This window comes from Ovis canadensis, chromosome 21 (genome assembly GCF_042477335.2).
Source record: "Ovis canadensis isolate MfBH-ARS-UI-01 breed Bighorn chromosome 21, ARS-UI_OviCan_v2, whole genome shotgun sequence".
In the NCBI taxonomy this organism is placed as follows: Eukaryota; Metazoa; Chordata; class Mammalia; order Artiodactyla; family Bovidae; genus Ovis; species Ovis canadensis.
Window position 1 is genome coordinate 58,157,851 of NC_091265.1, and position 15,722 is coordinate 58,173,572.

Genomic DNA, 15,722 nt, shown 5'->3' on the forward strand with positions numbered 1-15,722 from the left:
GCCCAGCTGGTTTCTCTACCTTTGGTTTCTGCCCCCCTGCTGTGTATATAGATTATTCTTCCTGAACGCACCTCAGATCCAATTTCCCCACACAGAATACCTTCAGCCGCCCAGCTCCCCCTACCCAGCAGGGTCTGAGCAAACAGCCCGGTTCTGTACCTGGAGCCCTGAGGGTTAGGATCTAAGTCAGTGTTTCTCAAACATTAAAATGTTGATTCCTGGGCTCTTTCACCCCAATATCTCTTGGGTGGGGCTCAAAAGTTTATATGTTTAGATCTTCCAGACCCAGGGACTGAGCCTGAGTCTCCTGCATTGCAAGCAGATTCTTTGCCATCTGACCCACCACGGAAGCCCAATAAGTTCCCAGGAGGTACTGATGCAGCCTCTTTCCCCGGGACCCCCCAAGGACTCACCCCTCAGAGCAGCTGCTTCCTTTCCTCTCCCCACCCCGCGCCCTTGAGCCTTTGCCCAGCTTCATCCTGCCAGGAATTCTCTGCTGCCAAGTCGACATGGTGGTCAGATCCTAGGGCTTCCCAACTCAGGATAAAGTTGAGAGGTTGTGCTGCTTTTTAAAGGAAAAGGCTTATTGGACTCTGAACCAGAACTGGAATGGTTCCAGTCCCAAGGATCATTTGTTGTTGTTCAGTTGCTAAGTCGTGTTTGACTTTGCGACCCCATGGACTGTAGCCCACCAGGCTCCTCTGTCCCTGGGATTCTCCAGGCAAAAATGCTGGGAGTGGGTTGCTATTTCCTTCTCTACCAGAGGAGAATAGGGTAGCTTAAAAAAAACACACAGAAATCTAGACCGACTCCCGGATACAGACCTCCCTGCAAGACAAAAGACAGGCTACTGTGATCACATTTTCTATATGTAATCGATCAAAAGGAGCGCCAGCGAGGGTAAGTGACTTGTCCTGGGGAACAGCACGTTATAGCAGAGGCTGAGCAAGAACCCAGGTCTCCTTTGGTGTAGCTGTGTGCTCCCCTCTGCTCACCTGCCTTTTCTGGGCCAAAGAGGGTCTCCTCTCACCCTGCCTGTTCTTACCTCTCTCCATCCCACTTCCTTGTGACCCAGCTGGGCCCTGGCATTTCCAGCCATTGCTGAAATGGAGCCCCAGAGGACTATAAAACTTGCCAAAAGGAGAAGAGTGGGGAAAGCGGCAGAAAAGGAGGGAGAGAGGTAGAAACCTTTTGCGGGGAGGGAAGGGGAAGCCCCCCATTGGTGGCCAGGAAGTTGGGGGCGGAGCTTCTCCTGGGACCTGCCCACATGTACCACCAACTCTGCCTCTGACCCCTGGAGGGTTCCGGCTGCCGCCCCGGAAACCACAACCCCCTGCTGGCTTCTAAGGAACCAGCTTCTGGCTTCCCTCTGCAACAGGCTGCGTGCTTCAGACCCTGAGGTTAGTTACTGCAGGCTTCGCACCCCTCGACCTGGACTTCTGCTGACACCCAATCCAGTCGGTGGGGCTGGAGCTGGGTTGGGGCACTGGGGGTAGACAGCGGACCCTGCCCGGTGCAGGTGAGACTGACAGCGGGGAGAACTGCCCCAGGCGCCCCACCCCACCCTCATGTCACCTGGAGAGAAACTGGACCCGCTTCCTGACACTTTCATCCTGCAGCCGCCGGTCTTCCACCCGGTGAGCAGCCGCTCAGGTCTGGAACCTCCTGGGTCTCAGGGCTCCCCTTTCCAGCTGGGCCCGGTCTCCCAGGTTGGCAGGGGGCTGGAGAGGCCCTGAGTCAAGGACCCTGTTTCCCCAGCCACTGCCCATGGCTCTTGGAAGGCCCTCCTGAGCTTAGAGTGACTGCCAGCTCATTTCCACTTGCTTGTCAATGAGCTCGTGGGGAGATTGCGTTTTAAAAGCAGTAGAGCCTGAGGACAGTGCTGTCTCCTATTCCGCAGTGGGTGGCTAAGAGGGCCTTGGTGGTGGGGCGGGGGAGGGAGGGTTGTAGTTTCGCTGGGGGACCCTGATCACTTAGGAAGGGCAGTCTCATCTCTAGCCTGGGAGTCGGGTCAGAACCTCCCAGTCAGTCAGGTTTCCTGGACTCCTCCTTTGGCCCAGTGCCCTGCAGATTTCCTGAAGCCTGACAGTGCATTATAGAAGATTAAACTCCCAGGAGACCCACCCTCCCACTAATGAGCACTAATTATCACTTTCTCTTTACTTGGTCCTCTCCTCTCAGGAGAACAGCTTCAGCTCAGTTAATTACAGGCCAAGCCCAGAGCTTGGGAAGTGGGAGGGACTGGCATGCTGAGCCCAGCTAAGCTGTGGGTGCTCTGATAGCCAGGGCCTCCTGATCCTCCCCAGGTTTGAGGGGCCCCTTGCTTTGCAAGCTGCAAGCTCCCACCTGGAAGGCAGACCTACTGGGTCTCAGCTCATCTCGGCAGTTTGGGCTTCTGAAAGCTGCTGGGAGTTGGAGAACACTGGGTAAGAGCCCATCTTGTGACGCTGCCCAGTGTGTACCTGGGCAAGTTCACATTTATTCTGCAGACACCCCTTTAGAGCCCACTCTGTGCCAGGCCAGGCACTGAGCCTGTAGAAGCTAAAGACAGGACTTTGGCTTTGAGGGGCTTGTGCCTCCCAGCCATAGGGCTCCGTCTAAGGCAGTCGGCCAAGGGCCTAACTAGCCATGGCGGCAGAGAGCACAGTGAGGGATGGGATAATTCAGGCACCAAAGTGGATGACCCTTGGAGAAGCAATCAGAGCCAGGGAAGTCAAGTCAGATTTCACAAGGTGGAGGGAGGGCTGAGGAAACAGTCCCAGAAAGGGCCAGAAGCGGTAAAAGTGTGCGTCGTCTTTTAGGAATACCAGGGGCAAAGGCGAGCTGAGAAGGTAGACTGCGTCACTATCAGGCATCCATGCCAGAATCTGTGCTCAGATCCCAGCGTGTCCATCCCTCTGCCTCCCAGTTCCCAGGCTCTGGCCTATAAGCAGTCGTCGGGGAGCCTGGACACCAGGCTGCTGGAGGCCAGGGTGGCAGCCAGGGGACTGCAAACCTCAGTGAGGTCACTACTGTGCCCTGGGAGCTGAGAGGAGGGCTGGGCTGGTGTTCCAAGGGGGCAGTGGAGCTGAATCTGGCTTCCCCCGTGCAGTGTGGCCTGGGTGTTGTGAAGGTCCAAGAAAGGAGAGGAAATGAAAGAGCACATTTCAGAGAAAACTTATTTTTTCCCATCAAGACTTTTTCTGTTTGGGGTGGTACAGTTATCTTGTTCTTCTTCCCTCCCCATCCCACCCTCAACACAGGGGTCCCTAGTCCCTATCTCCAACCTGGTATGGATGAGTTTCTTCTTTGTTCAGGTAATTCCTTATGTCACAACAATTTTTGGTGGCCTGCGAGCAGGCAAGATGGTCATGCTCCAGGGAGCGGTCCCTCTAAATGCACGCAGGTAAGGGGAGTGCTCCACGGGGCTTCCTCTCTGCCTTCAGGGTCTCTGGGAGTCTCTGACCAGAGGTGCCCTTTGAGAGCCTCACTGCCCCGCCAGGTTCCAGGTGGACTTCCAGTGCGGCTGCAGCCTGCACCCCCGGCCAGATATCGCCATCCACTTCAACCCTCGCTTCCACACCACCAAACCTCACGTCATCTGCAACACCCTGTACCGTGGGCGCTGGCAAGTTGAGGCCCGGTGGCCCCACGTGGCCCTGCAGAGAGGGGCCAGCTTCCTCATCCTCTTTCTCTTTGGAAATGAGGAGATGAAGGTGAGCAGGAGGGGACACCAGGGCTTCCCAGGTGGCATTCGTGGTAAAGAACCTGCCTGCCAACGCAGGAGATGCAAGAGACGACCCCTGGGTCGGGAAAATCCCCTGGAGGACATGGCAACCCACTCCAGTATTCTTGCCTGGAGAATTCCATAGACAGGAGCCTGGAGGGCTGCAGTCCATAGGGTTGCAAAGAGTCGGACACGACGGAAGCGACTTAGCACGCACGGGAGGGGACATCACGGAGTCCAGAACTCGTGTCCTTCTGCTTCCCTTTCCTTCAGCCATTCCCCTTGTCACTGTGTTAAGGGGTATTTGGAGGGATGGAGCACAGAGTCCAGTACTCAGAGGACCAAGGAGCTGCCAAGCCCGGTTCCAAGCTGCTCTGGGCTCACCTGGCCCGGCACACATGGCGGTATTCAGCAGACGCCATGGTGCTGCCGCTGTCACCGGGGGCATCTAGAGAGCGCTGCAGATGCCGGGCGCTGTTCTCAGCTCACTGACTCCTCACAACCACCCATGAGGAAGGAACTGTCATTCTCCCCCTCACACAGAAGAATGGGGAGGGAAGGGAGAGAGAAACCTGGCCTCAAGGCTTTCACTGCTGATGCAAACTCCTGCCAGAAGGATCTTCAGACTTCTCCAGGGCGGAGGGAGCTGGTGCCAGCCAGCACTGCAGGGAGGGACAGCGGTCCCAGAGCCCCTGAGTCTCCTCTCCTGTGCATGGGGCAGGCGGAGGGCTGCTGCGGCTGCTGGCAGGTCAGCTGAGAGGCTAAAGGGGGCCAGTGTGGTGTGTCAGGGGCCAGGTGGGGCATTGAACGTGCTCTGCCTGCCAGTTCCACAACCTTGGGGAGGCTACTTAAGTTCCCCCAAGCCTTGGGCACCTGTCTGTAAAACATACTTGCCTCCTAGAGTTGGTTTGAAGTTAAAAGAGGAAAATTCCAGTAAGAGACTCAATGGACGTCTGGCACGTCAGTATGGTCTCAGCCTCGTCTGTCTCTCCAGGTGAGTGTAAATGGACAGCACTTCCTCCACTACCGCTACCGGCTCCCGCTGTCTCGGGTAGACACCCTGGGCATATTTGGCGACATCTCGGTGACGGCTGTTGGATTCCTGAACATCAACGTAAGTTCCTCTGGGGCCAAGGCCTGGGTGGCAGCAGCCTCTGACTTCCCCTGATGCCTGGACAAGCCTGGGACCCCCTTCCATCCCAGACAAGTCCTGACACCAATTAAAGCCAAGGTGGAGGGCATCCATCCAGGTGTTGGACATGGCGGGGGCGAGGGACGAGGTGACCACAGAAGAGGGGCCCAAGAGCCTGGGGCAGAAGTCTGTCCTGGACGTGAAAGTGAAAGTCGCTCAGTTATGTCTGACTGTTTGCAACCCCATGGACTGTAGCCTGCCAGGCTGTTCAGTCCATGGAGTTCTCCAGGCAAGAATACTGGAATGGGAAATTGTTCCTTTATCCAAGGGATCATCCCAGCTCAGGAATCAAACCCAGGTCTTCCACATTGCAGGCAGATTCTTTACCATCTGAGCCACCAGGGAAGCCCATGAATACTGGAATGGATAGCCTATCCCTTCTCCAGGGGATCTTCCCGACCCAGGAATCAAACCAGGGTCCCTTGCATTGCAGGCAGATTCTTTACCAACTGAGCTGCCATTTGAGCTCTCCTGGGCGTGGAGTCTGGTCAATGTGGAGCAGTGGCCAGAAGGCAAATGACTTGGAGTCTTGGAGCTGTGGGACCCAAACATAGCACTGGCTGTATCATTCCCAGCTGAGGAGCTGATTTAAAAGTGCAGATTTCTGGGACCCACCACCAGAGATCCTGATTTAGTAAGTCAGAGGTAGGGCCCAGGAATCAGCTGGATCAACATGCCAGGTTTAAGAAGCCCTGACAAGGCCTCTGGGGAGAGGAGGAGCTACCAAGGCCACAGCCGGCCTCTGCCCTCCTTCCCAGGCACAGCAGGGCAGGCAGGAGGCAAATCAATAAAGCTCTAGACTTGCAGCGGTCCTGAATCCTGCCTGTTGCTTTTTCTCTCTCCCGACAGCCATTTGCAGAGGGTGGCAGCGAGTATCCGGTTGGACACGTGAGTCTTGGGAGCTGGGTTAGCCTTTGCTGTCCCAGCCATCCCAGCTGAGCCAGTACCCCGCCCTCTGCCCCCAGCGGGACCTGCCACTCGCTGGACTGCTGCTCACAGTGCACAAGGCCCAGCTGCCCCCTCCCTCACTGCACAGTCACCATGGTTACAGCTGGCCCTGCCTCAGCCCATGGGAGCCTGGATTTGCCTCTCCCTGGTGCCAGGGCCAGCTAGGGAGGACGGATGTGGTGGGCGACTTCCTGGAGGGGGCAGGGCCCAGCCTTTCTACCAGATCCATCTCAGATGGAGCTTCAGCAACCCTGCAAGGTAGCAGGTTGGCCTGCAGGGCAGAAGGGAGATGAGACCCAGGGACTCAGCCAGGGTCACACAGTGAGTGAATGACAGACTCTCCATCCAGTTCTTCCCCGTTATTCCAGAGCCAGTGTCCACCTGAATTCAAGAGGGCCCCACTGGAGGGCCAGTCATTTTCCTGTATTATCTCTGAGAGAAGCAAACCCCCGGTATCCCCAACTTTTAAGGATCCCTTTCCTTGAGCGAGCACCACGTGGCCTCCATGTCCCCTCTTTCTTTCCTTGACAGCCCTTCCTGCTGAGGAGCCCGGAGCTGGTGAGTGACCTCTGCTCCTGCGTCTGGTGGAGGGACAGTCCCTCACCTGCTCTATCAGGGCTGGGAGGGCGCCCCCACCTGGCGGGAAATGGCCCCCAGCACCAGGATTTCCCCTTGAATTGCAAGTTGTGGGTGAACCGGCAACTTCAGGCTGAAGCTCCAGGTTCATTTTGCCTATTCTCCACTTATTCAGCACACGATTTTCTGATAGTCATCCCTGCTAGGCCCAGCACCGGGCTGTAGGGTGGAGGTACGTATCAGCTGCACCTCTCCAGCCGTTTACAGGCTGGTGGGGAGGCAGACCAAGGAATGAGCCATTCCCATTTGGAGCACAGCATTAGGGGCTCATAGCACAGGGGGCAGGCGAAGAGATGGGGAGGCCAGGGAGAGCAGAGTACAGGAGGCCGGCCTGCAGTAGGTGTATAGTAACTGAGCAGAGCTGTTTCCTCCTGGCTGCAGGCGCAGAGGCAGAGATTTACCTGCCTCAGTGCTCCCTGGCCCCTAAGGACAGCCCAGGAAGCAGCTCCTCGGGGCAGTAGCCCTCCCCAACCCTTTCTGTGAGATCCCCCCCCCTCCCCAGCCCTCGCCTCTCAGTCATCTCCTGTGTTCCTTCAGGAGGTGCCCTGCTCGCATGCCCTTCCCCAGGGTCTCTGGCCTGGACAGGTCATCATAGTGCGGGGACTGGTCTTACCGGAGCCAAAGGAGTAAGTATGCAGAATTGGGGGTGGGAGTGGGGGACAGGATGCATCTGTGCCAGGCACGAGCTTCAGAAGCATCACCTCTTCGATCTCCAGCACTACTGCTTAGTCCCCACCTTCCCGGTGAGGAGACAGAGGAGCAGAGAGCAGAAGTAAGTTGCCCAAGGTCACAGAGCCTGTGGAAGTCTGACCTGGGATTGGTTCCAGGGCTCAGGTGGCTTTGTGGCACCAGCAGCTCCAATTCTGGGAGTGTCTTCCCTGCCTGGACGTGTGGTCAGGCCAGCCAGCCTCTCACCACAGGTCCCACATGCAGCCTCGGGAAAGTTCCTTTAAAGACACAGGCTGGGATTTCCACGGCAGCCCAGTGGTTAGGACTCTGCGCTTGCAGTGAAGGGGCATAGGTTTGCTCTCTGGTCAGGAAACTAAGATTCCCTCAATGCCTCTCAGCCAAAAAAATAAAAACTAGAGAATAAAAGTGTACAACTCGAGAAGTCGCAAACAGATGAGAGGACCTGATCTCCCACAGTGCCCTGGTTTAGGAAACACCGCCAGGGGAGCCCAGAAAGGAGGCCCTGCGCTGGGAGGTGAGGACTTAGAGGAACTCTAGTCAAATGGATGCTGCCTGACTTCTCCTACAGGGGGCGCTACTACTTCATTCCTCAAATATGCAGGCTCCAGTAAGACAAGTATCTTTCTTTTCTTTCCTTCTTCCTCATCATCCTTCCTTCTCTCCTTCTTTCCTTCTTTCTGGAACTGCACTGGATCTCATGATGTTTCTGGACCCGATTTCCTGGGTTTCACTTCTGTTGCATGCGTGCGTGCTAAGTCACTTCAGTCGTGTCCGATTCTGGGCAACCCTACGGACTGTAGCCTGCCAGACTTCTCTGTCCATGGAATTCTCCAGGCAATAATACTGGAGTGGGTCATCATTTCTTTCTCCAGGGGATCTTCCCGACCCAGGAATCAAACTCAAATCTCTTATGTCTCCTGCATTGGTAGGTGGGTTCTTTACAACTAGCGCCACCTGGGAAGCCCTTGACTTCTGTTGAGGACACTTCAAATCTGAGCAGCTTCACAGCAGTGACCTTTCCTTTCTGTGCCTTAGTTTCCTTGTCTGTAAAAGGGGGTAAAAACAGTCCAGCTTTAGGGATTATGCCAGGCATATAGCAAGTGGTCCACAAATGTGGTGGAGGAGCAGGGGAGTAAGGAAAATGCCATGTATTTTCCCTGGCCTATCCCCTTCGGTTTTGTTCTTCTTTTTTAAGTCACTGACCTGATTAAACCCTTGCCCTGCACGCTCATGATCAGGTCTGTGAATTCTAGGCAGGCTTGCAGCACAGCACTCAGCAGCATGGGCCTCAAAAACCAGGCCTGACTGGGTTGGATTCCTGGTTTTGCCTTTTATAAACTGCGGTCTTAGGCAAGCCACTCCACCCCCTCTGAGCCCTGAGTTCCCCCATTGGAAAAAAAGGAGAAAGATAATCCCACCTGAACAGGGAAGATGAAAAAGTTTCCAGTGAACAAAAGAACCCCCGCTCCTTCCCAAATTTGGAGACAGGAAGCCAGATCTTAGCTCAGAGTCACATGGTTATTAGTAGTTGACACACAGATCATTTTACTGCTCTCTCTCAAGGGCCATGAATTCACATGTCCTCAGAGGCCAGGCAGGTCATGTAAACAGTGAGGCACCAGGTTGGGAATGTGGTGAAGTGGAAAGAATATTTCTATAGATCTTCTGATGCCAGATCTTCTGAATTTTTTTTAAAAAAGAAGCCAAAAGTTTCGAACACCTTCTCAGTTTTAGAAAATGGTAACACTTTAAAGTTGAACAATACTGGGGACCAGCCAGAACATTTCTTTAGGTTAGGTCAGCCCTGGGCCACTGACCTCAAGGCTTAGCACAGCTGCTGCTGCTGCTAAGTCGCGTCAGTCATGTTCGACTCTGTGCGACCCCATAGACAGCAGCCCACCAGGCTCCCCCATCCCTGGGATTCTCCAGGCAAGAACACTGGAGCGGGTTGCCATTTCCTTCTCCAATGCATGAAAGTGAAAAGTGAAAGTGAAGTCACTCAGTTGTGTCCGATTCTTAGCAACCCCATCGACTGCAGCCTATCAGGCTCCTCCATCCATGGGGTTGTCCAGGCAAGAGTACTGGAGTGGGGTACCATCGCCCTCTCTGCTTAGCACAGCACCTGGTGTTTACTTAGCAAGCCCACAAACACCTTCTCCGACCCCTTCCCACAGCTTCACGCTCAGTCTGCGAGACGAGGCTGCCCATGTTCCAGTGATGCTCAGGGCGTCCTTTGCAGACAGAACTCTGGCCTGGGTCTCCCGCTGGGGCCGGAAGAAGCTGATCTTGGCCCCTTTCCTCTTCTACCCCCAGCGATTCTTCGAGGTGGGTCAGAGCCCAGATCCCTGGTCCCTCTGGGGTGGAGCGCAGAGCTGCACTCCCATCCAGGAGAGTGGGGGTACGTCCAGGAAGTGGGGGTGCAGTTTGTGGAGCCAGAGCCACTAGAAGACAGGAAATCAGTGGGGCTAATCTCACACCCTGAAATACTAATGTAATTAATCAAAGTGGGCCCTGGTCTCAGCATTATTTAAAAGCCCTGCTAATGGCTCCAATGCAGCTGAGGTTGAGACCACTTCTCCAGGGGCAGCAACCCCTGTTACAGATGGTGAAACAGAGGCCAAGTCCTGGGCAGATCCTTGTGGAAGGGCTGATGACAACCTGGGCCCCTCCGTCATCCCGTCTTTTTCTCTACTGGGTGCCCCGTGGGTCCATTCCTTGTGTCCTTTGATGGAAGGAGAAGCCACTGGGTGGGGCATCAGGCAGGCAAGGGAGGGTCTGGAAGCCTGCAGCACCCCATGCCCTTCTGCACCAGGTGCTGCTCCTGTGCCAGGAGGGAGGCCTGAAGCTGGCGCTCAACGGGCAGGGCGTGGGGGCCACCAGCCTGGGCCAGCAGGTCCTGGAGCAGCTACGGGAGCTGCGAATCAGTGGCAGCGTCCAGCTCTACTGTGTCCACTACTGAGGAGGGAGCCAGAGGGTCCAGCCAGAGAAGAGGACCTGCCTATACCGAGGGCCCCACCAGCTGACCCCACTCTCCTCCCCTTGTTAAAAGTGTCCCCACGATGTCAGGCCTGGCTCACCTCCGAAACCAGGAGCCTGAGTCTGCAGATGCTTTGGGCCCCACAGCAGAAGGTGGGCACAAGAATGTGAAGGCTCCGGAAACTCTGCAGCTCCCTCTTCTGAGAGCCTGGGATTTGGCTCTGCCGTCATTCAGGGGCCTCTAAAAGGAGGTAGATACTCCAAATGAAGCCTAACAAGGGTACCCCAAAGTATAGCACCTTTAAAAATTGAGATATTTATTTCCTTCTCACATAAACAGAAAATGGTTCAGGTCAGTGGGTAAGTCTGCTCCCTGTGGACCTTCTGGGTCATCCCACCAACCCCAGAGCATCAGCATCACCTGCGTGGCTGAAGCATGGTCACCACTGAATCTAGATTTCAACCGCTGAGAAGGCAAATAGAGAGCATGGAAAAGGGCCCCCTGATGTCATAAGCCCAGGCCTGGGATTGGCACACGCTATTTGCTCTCACGTCTCATTGGCAAATACTCAGTTACACGGCCACACTGTCTACAAGGGAGGCCGGAAGTGTTCTGTGAGATAACCATGTGCCTGGTCACAGGTCCACAACTATGATTCCTGGTATATTTGATATTATTTGAATGATCTTATTTTGTGTGTTCTACTTACTATTGCTATTTTGTCCTTATATTTTCAGCTTTCATACTTACTGTTGGATTGATAAAGTCTCTTTTATCACCCTCCCATTTTTTCTTAAGCTAATTTGGAAGGTATGAATTCCATTTTATATACTTCTAGTGTTTATCCATACTTTTTATTTTATTTTTTAATTAATGTGTAACATTGACTTTCCTGATGACCACCAATACAATCAGGATATATAACTCCCATCATTCCAAAAAATTCCTTGGTGTTGCTTCTGTGTAATCATACCTTCTCCACCCCCTCCTTGCTGGTGCTGCTGCTGCTAAGTCGCTTCAGTCGTGTCCGACTCTGTGCGACCCCATAGACGGCAGCCCACCAGGCTCCCCCATCCCTGGGATTCTCCAGGCAAGAACACTGGAGTGGGTTGCCATTTCCTTCTCCAATGCATGAAAATGAAAAGTGAAAGTGAAGTTGTTCAGTCATGTCCAACTCTTAGCGACCCCATGGACTACAGCCTACCAGGCTCCTCCGTCCATGGGATTTTCCAGGCAAGAGTACTGGAGTGGTGTGCCATTTCCTTCTCTGATCCCCTCCCTTAACCCCCAGCAACTCACTGATCTGCTCTCCATTACTGTAGTTTGCATTTTGAGAATGTCCTATGAATGGAATTGGGTAGGATGTGACCCTTTGAAACTGGTTTGTTTCAATTAGCAGTACCTTGGGTACTGATCTAAGTTGCTGTGTGGTAACACTGAGCCATTTCTATTTATTATTAACACTCAGTATGATTCTATTGTACCGCCATATATCTGTTGACCCACTGAAGAACATTTGAGTGGTTTTCAGTTTTTGACAATTATGAATAAAGCTGCTAAAAACATTTGCATACAAGTCTTTGTATGAATGTAACTTTTCATTTCTCTTGGTTTAATACTTACCAGTGGGCTTGATGGATTATGTGGTAAATGCATGTTTAATCTGATAAGAAACTATCAAACTATTTTCCAGAGTTATTTCAGAGTAGCTTTGGGAATTTCACATTTCCACCAGCAGTCTATGAAATTTCCAGTTGTTCTGCATGCTCATCAATACTTGTTATTTTCAGGATTTTATATGTTAGCCATGCTTGATATGTAGAGGTATCTCATTGCGGCTTTAATTTGTATTTCCCTAGCAGCTAAAGCAAAGAAGGGAATGGCACCCCACTCCAGTACTCTTGCCTGGACAACCCCAAGGACAGAGGAGCCTGGAAGTCTATAGTCCATGGGGTCACTGAGGGTTGGACATGACTGAGCGACTTCACTTTCACTTTTCACTTTCATGCATTGGAGAAGGAAATGGCAGCCCACTCCAGTGTTTTTGCCTGGAGAATCCCAGGGACGGAGGGGGCCTGGTGGGCTGCCGTCTATGGGTTCGCACAGAGTCGGACACGACTGACATGACTTAGCAGCAGCAGCAGCAGCAGCAGCTAAAGATATTGAGCATCTTTTCATGAGCTAATTTTCCATCTGTGTATCCTCTCAGAAGTGCTGTCCCCTTCTTTATTTTCTGGAATTTTGTAAAAATTGGGACTGTTTCTTTAAACTGTTCATGAAATTTGCTGGGGAAGCTATCTAGACCTGGATATTTCCATTTGGAAGATTTTCTAATTAAAAATTCAATTCCTTTAATAGGACACAGGAATAGACTGTGTATTTTATATTGGGTTGGTTTTGTTAGTTTGCTTTTCAAGAAATTGGTCCATGTAATCTAGATTCCATATAGATGCATGACTATGCAGTATTTGATTTGCTCTTTCTGACTACTTTACTCTGTATAACAGGTTCTAGGTTCATCCACCTCACTACAACTGACTCAAATTCGTTCCTTCTCATGGCTGAGTAATATTCCATTGTGCCTATGTACCCTATCTTCTTTATCCATTCATCTACCAAGGTATATCTAGGTTGCTTCCATGTCCTGGCTATTATAAATGGTGCTGCAGTGAACACTGGGGTGCATGTGTCTTTTTGAATTGTGGTTTTCTCAGAGCATATGCCCAGTAGTGGGGTTGTTGGGTCATATGGTAATTTTATCCCTAATTTGGTAAGGGATCTTCACACTGTTCCCCATAGCGGCTGTACCAATCTACATTCAATCTTGGTCGTCAAATGTAACGCATACACAGAGTGCATCATATGATTTTCTTATCTCTTCAATGTCTGTGGGGTCTTTAGTGAAAACCCTTCTTTCATTTCTGATATTGGTCATTTGAATCTTTTCCCCTTTTTTCCTTTGTCCATCTCACTAGAGCTTTACCAATTTAATTGGTATTTTCAGAAAAATAGCTTTGACCCTATTGATTTTCTCTACTATTTTCTGTTTCCAACTTTATAGATTTCTGCCTTTATCTTCTTTATTTCCTTCTTTTTACTTGCTTTGGTTTATTTTGCTCTTTTTTTCTATTTCTTCAGTTGAAAGCTCAGAGTACTTAAACTTTTCTTCTTTTCTAATATAAGCATTTAAGATAATACATTTTTTCTCAGCACTTTACCCATACCGCACAAATTTTGATATTTTGTGTTTGCATTTTTGTTCACTTTAGAATATTTGCTGGGGTGGTCCTAAGATGGCAGAGGAATGTGATGGGGAGACCACTTTCTCCCCCACAAATTCATCAAAAGAACATTTGAATGCTGAGTTAATTCCACAAAACGACTTCTGGATGCCAGCAGAGGACATCAGGCACCCAGAAAAGCAGCCCATTGTCTTTGAAAGGAGGTAGGGAAAAATATAAAAGATAAAAAGAGAGACAAAAGAGGTAGGGAAGGAGCTCCATCCCAGGAAGGGAGTCTTAGAAAGAGAGAAGTTTCCAAACACCAGGAAACACCCTCACTGCCGAGTCTCTGGTGAGCATTGGAACCACAAAGGGCAACATAACTGGGAGGAAAAATAAATAATTAAAACCCACAGATTACATGCCCAACAGTAACTCCCCCAGCGGAGAAGCAGCACAGACACCTGCATTCGCCACTAGCAAGCTGGGGCTGGGCAGGGAGGCACGGGCTGCATTGCTTAGAGTAAGGACCGGGCCTGAATGCGCCAAGGGCAATCTGAGGGAACTAACTTGGGATAGCAAACCAGACTGTGGGCTAACTACCACGTGAAAAGCCCTAACCTAAGACACTGCCAGGCCCACTCACAGAACAAAGGACTGAGCAGAGCAACCTGGCTGCAGACCGGCCCATCCCCCTCTGGTGACAGGCAGGCGAGGGCAGCCAGAGCCGGAAGGGGACAATCGCGGCCCCAGAGAGGCATTATCTACCAAACTGCAAGCAGGCTTCGTTGCGAACCAAGACCTCTTGGGATTCTGGACGGTCAACATCCGCCTGAGAAGGTGCACCGGTTGTACACCCAGAAAAGCGAGCGACAGAGACGTGGGAGGCAATAAGTTGCAGCAACCGTGCTCACCAAACACCTGGTCACCGGCACAAAACACAGGCCCAACCAAGTCTGCATGTCTGAGGACTACCCGAGTACCTGAACCTGAGCGGCTTAGACCGGGGAAGTGGATACAACCCAGGGCCGGCCTCAGACAGTTCCCGGCAGAGCAACCTAGAGCCTAAGCAGTGTAGACAGGGAAAGCACACATGCCGTGAGCCAGGGCAAACCCAGTGTGGATGAGACACTGTGAGCACATGCCAGAGTTATTTGTTTGCAGCCTCCCTCCCTCCCCACAGCACAACTGAACAAGTGAGCCTAAAAGAGTGTCCACCACCACCCCCTTGTGCCAAGGCAGAAATTAGACACTGAAGAGACCAGAAAACAGACTCATCAAGAAACAAAGGGAGAAAAATCAAATCAATAAAATTAGAAATGAAAACGGAGAGACAAAAACAGACAACACAGAAATACAAAGGATCATAAGACACTACTATCAGCAACTATATGCCAATAAAATGGACAATGTGGAAGAAATGGACAAATTCTTAGAAAAGTACAACTTTCCAAAACTGAACCAGAAAGAAATAGAATATCTTAACAGACCCATCACAAGCATGGAAATTGAAACTGTAATCAGAAATCTCCCAGCAAACAAAAGCCCAGGTCCAGACAGCTTCACAGATGAATTCTACCAAAAATTTAGAGAAGAGCTAACACCTATCCTAATCAAACTCCTCCAGAAAATTGCAGAGGAAGGTAAACTTCCAAACTCATCTCATGAGGCCACCATGACTCTAATACCAAAACCTGACAAAGATGCCACAGAAAAAGAAAACTACAGGCCAATATCACTGATGAGCATAGATGCAAAAATCCTTAACAAAATTCTAGCAATCAGAATCCAACAACACATTAAAAAGATCACACCTCATGACCCAGTGGGCTCTATCCCAGGGATGCAGGATTCTTCAATATCCGCAAATCAATCAATGTAATACACCACATTAACAAATTGAAAAATAAAAGCCATATGATTATCTCAATAGACTCAGAGAAAGCGTTTGACAAAATTCAACATCCATTTAGGATAAAAAAAACTCTTCAGAAAGCAAAAATAGAAGGAAAATACCTCAACATAATAAAAGCTATATATGACAAACCCACAGCAAATATTATCCTCAATGGTGAAAAATTGAAAGTATTTCCCCTAAAATCAGGAATAAGACAAGCGTGCCCACTTTCACCTCTACTATTCAACATAGTTTTGGAAGTTTTTGCCACAGCAATCGGAGCAGAAAAAGAAATAAAAGGAATCCAAATTGGAAAAGAAGAAGTAAAACTCTCACTGTTTGCAGATGACATGATCCTTTACATAGAAAACCCTAAAGATACAATCAGAAAATTACTAGAGCTAATCAATGAATATAGAAAAGTTGCAGGATATAAAATCAACACAGAAAACCCT

At 51.0% G+C, this 15,722-nt stretch overlaps 2 protein-coding genes across 8 annotated transcripts in view; one reads left to right on the forward strand and one right to left on the reverse strand.

The window, feature by feature from the left end:
• PLAAT5 (phospholipase A and acyltransferase 5) overlaps positions 1-1,774 on the reverse strand; it is a 28,910-nt gene extending 27,136 nt beyond the window's left edge. The window contains exon 1 of the mRNA XM_069566048.1: positions 1,576-1,774. Coding sequence (XP_069422149.1) covers positions 1,576-1,612 — 37 coding nt within the window. The 5' untranslated portion in view covers positions 1,613-1,774. The remainder of the gene's footprint in view (positions 1-1,575) is intronic.
• LGALS12 (galectin 12) lies at positions 1,336-15,372 on the forward strand. Of its 7 annotated transcripts, XM_069566046.1 has the most exons (10): positions 1,377-1,637; positions 2,307-2,426; positions 3,297-3,385; positions 3,482-3,695; positions 4,701-4,820; positions 5,748-5,786; positions 6,378-6,404; positions 7,020-7,108; positions 9,347-9,497; positions 9,985-11,725. In XM_069566046.1, exons 3-10 carry the CDS (start codon positions 3,345-3,347, stop codon positions 10,129-10,131), a joined length of 828 nt encoding a protein of 275 aa, XP_069422147.1. In that variant the 5' UTR covers positions 1,377-1,637; positions 2,307-2,426; positions 3,297-3,344; the 3' UTR covers positions 10,132-11,725. The 7 variants fall into 7 exon arrangements, 6 of the variants coding, with proteins under 6 accessions (XP_069422143.1, XP_069422146.1, XP_069422145.1 ...); XM_069566042.1 differs by lacking the exon at positions 2,307-2,426 and having other exon boundaries at positions 1,336-1,637; XM_069566045.1 differs by lacking the exon at positions 2,307-2,426 and having other exon boundaries at positions 1,345-1,400.
• Positions 15,373-15,722: the final 350 nt, after the last annotated feature.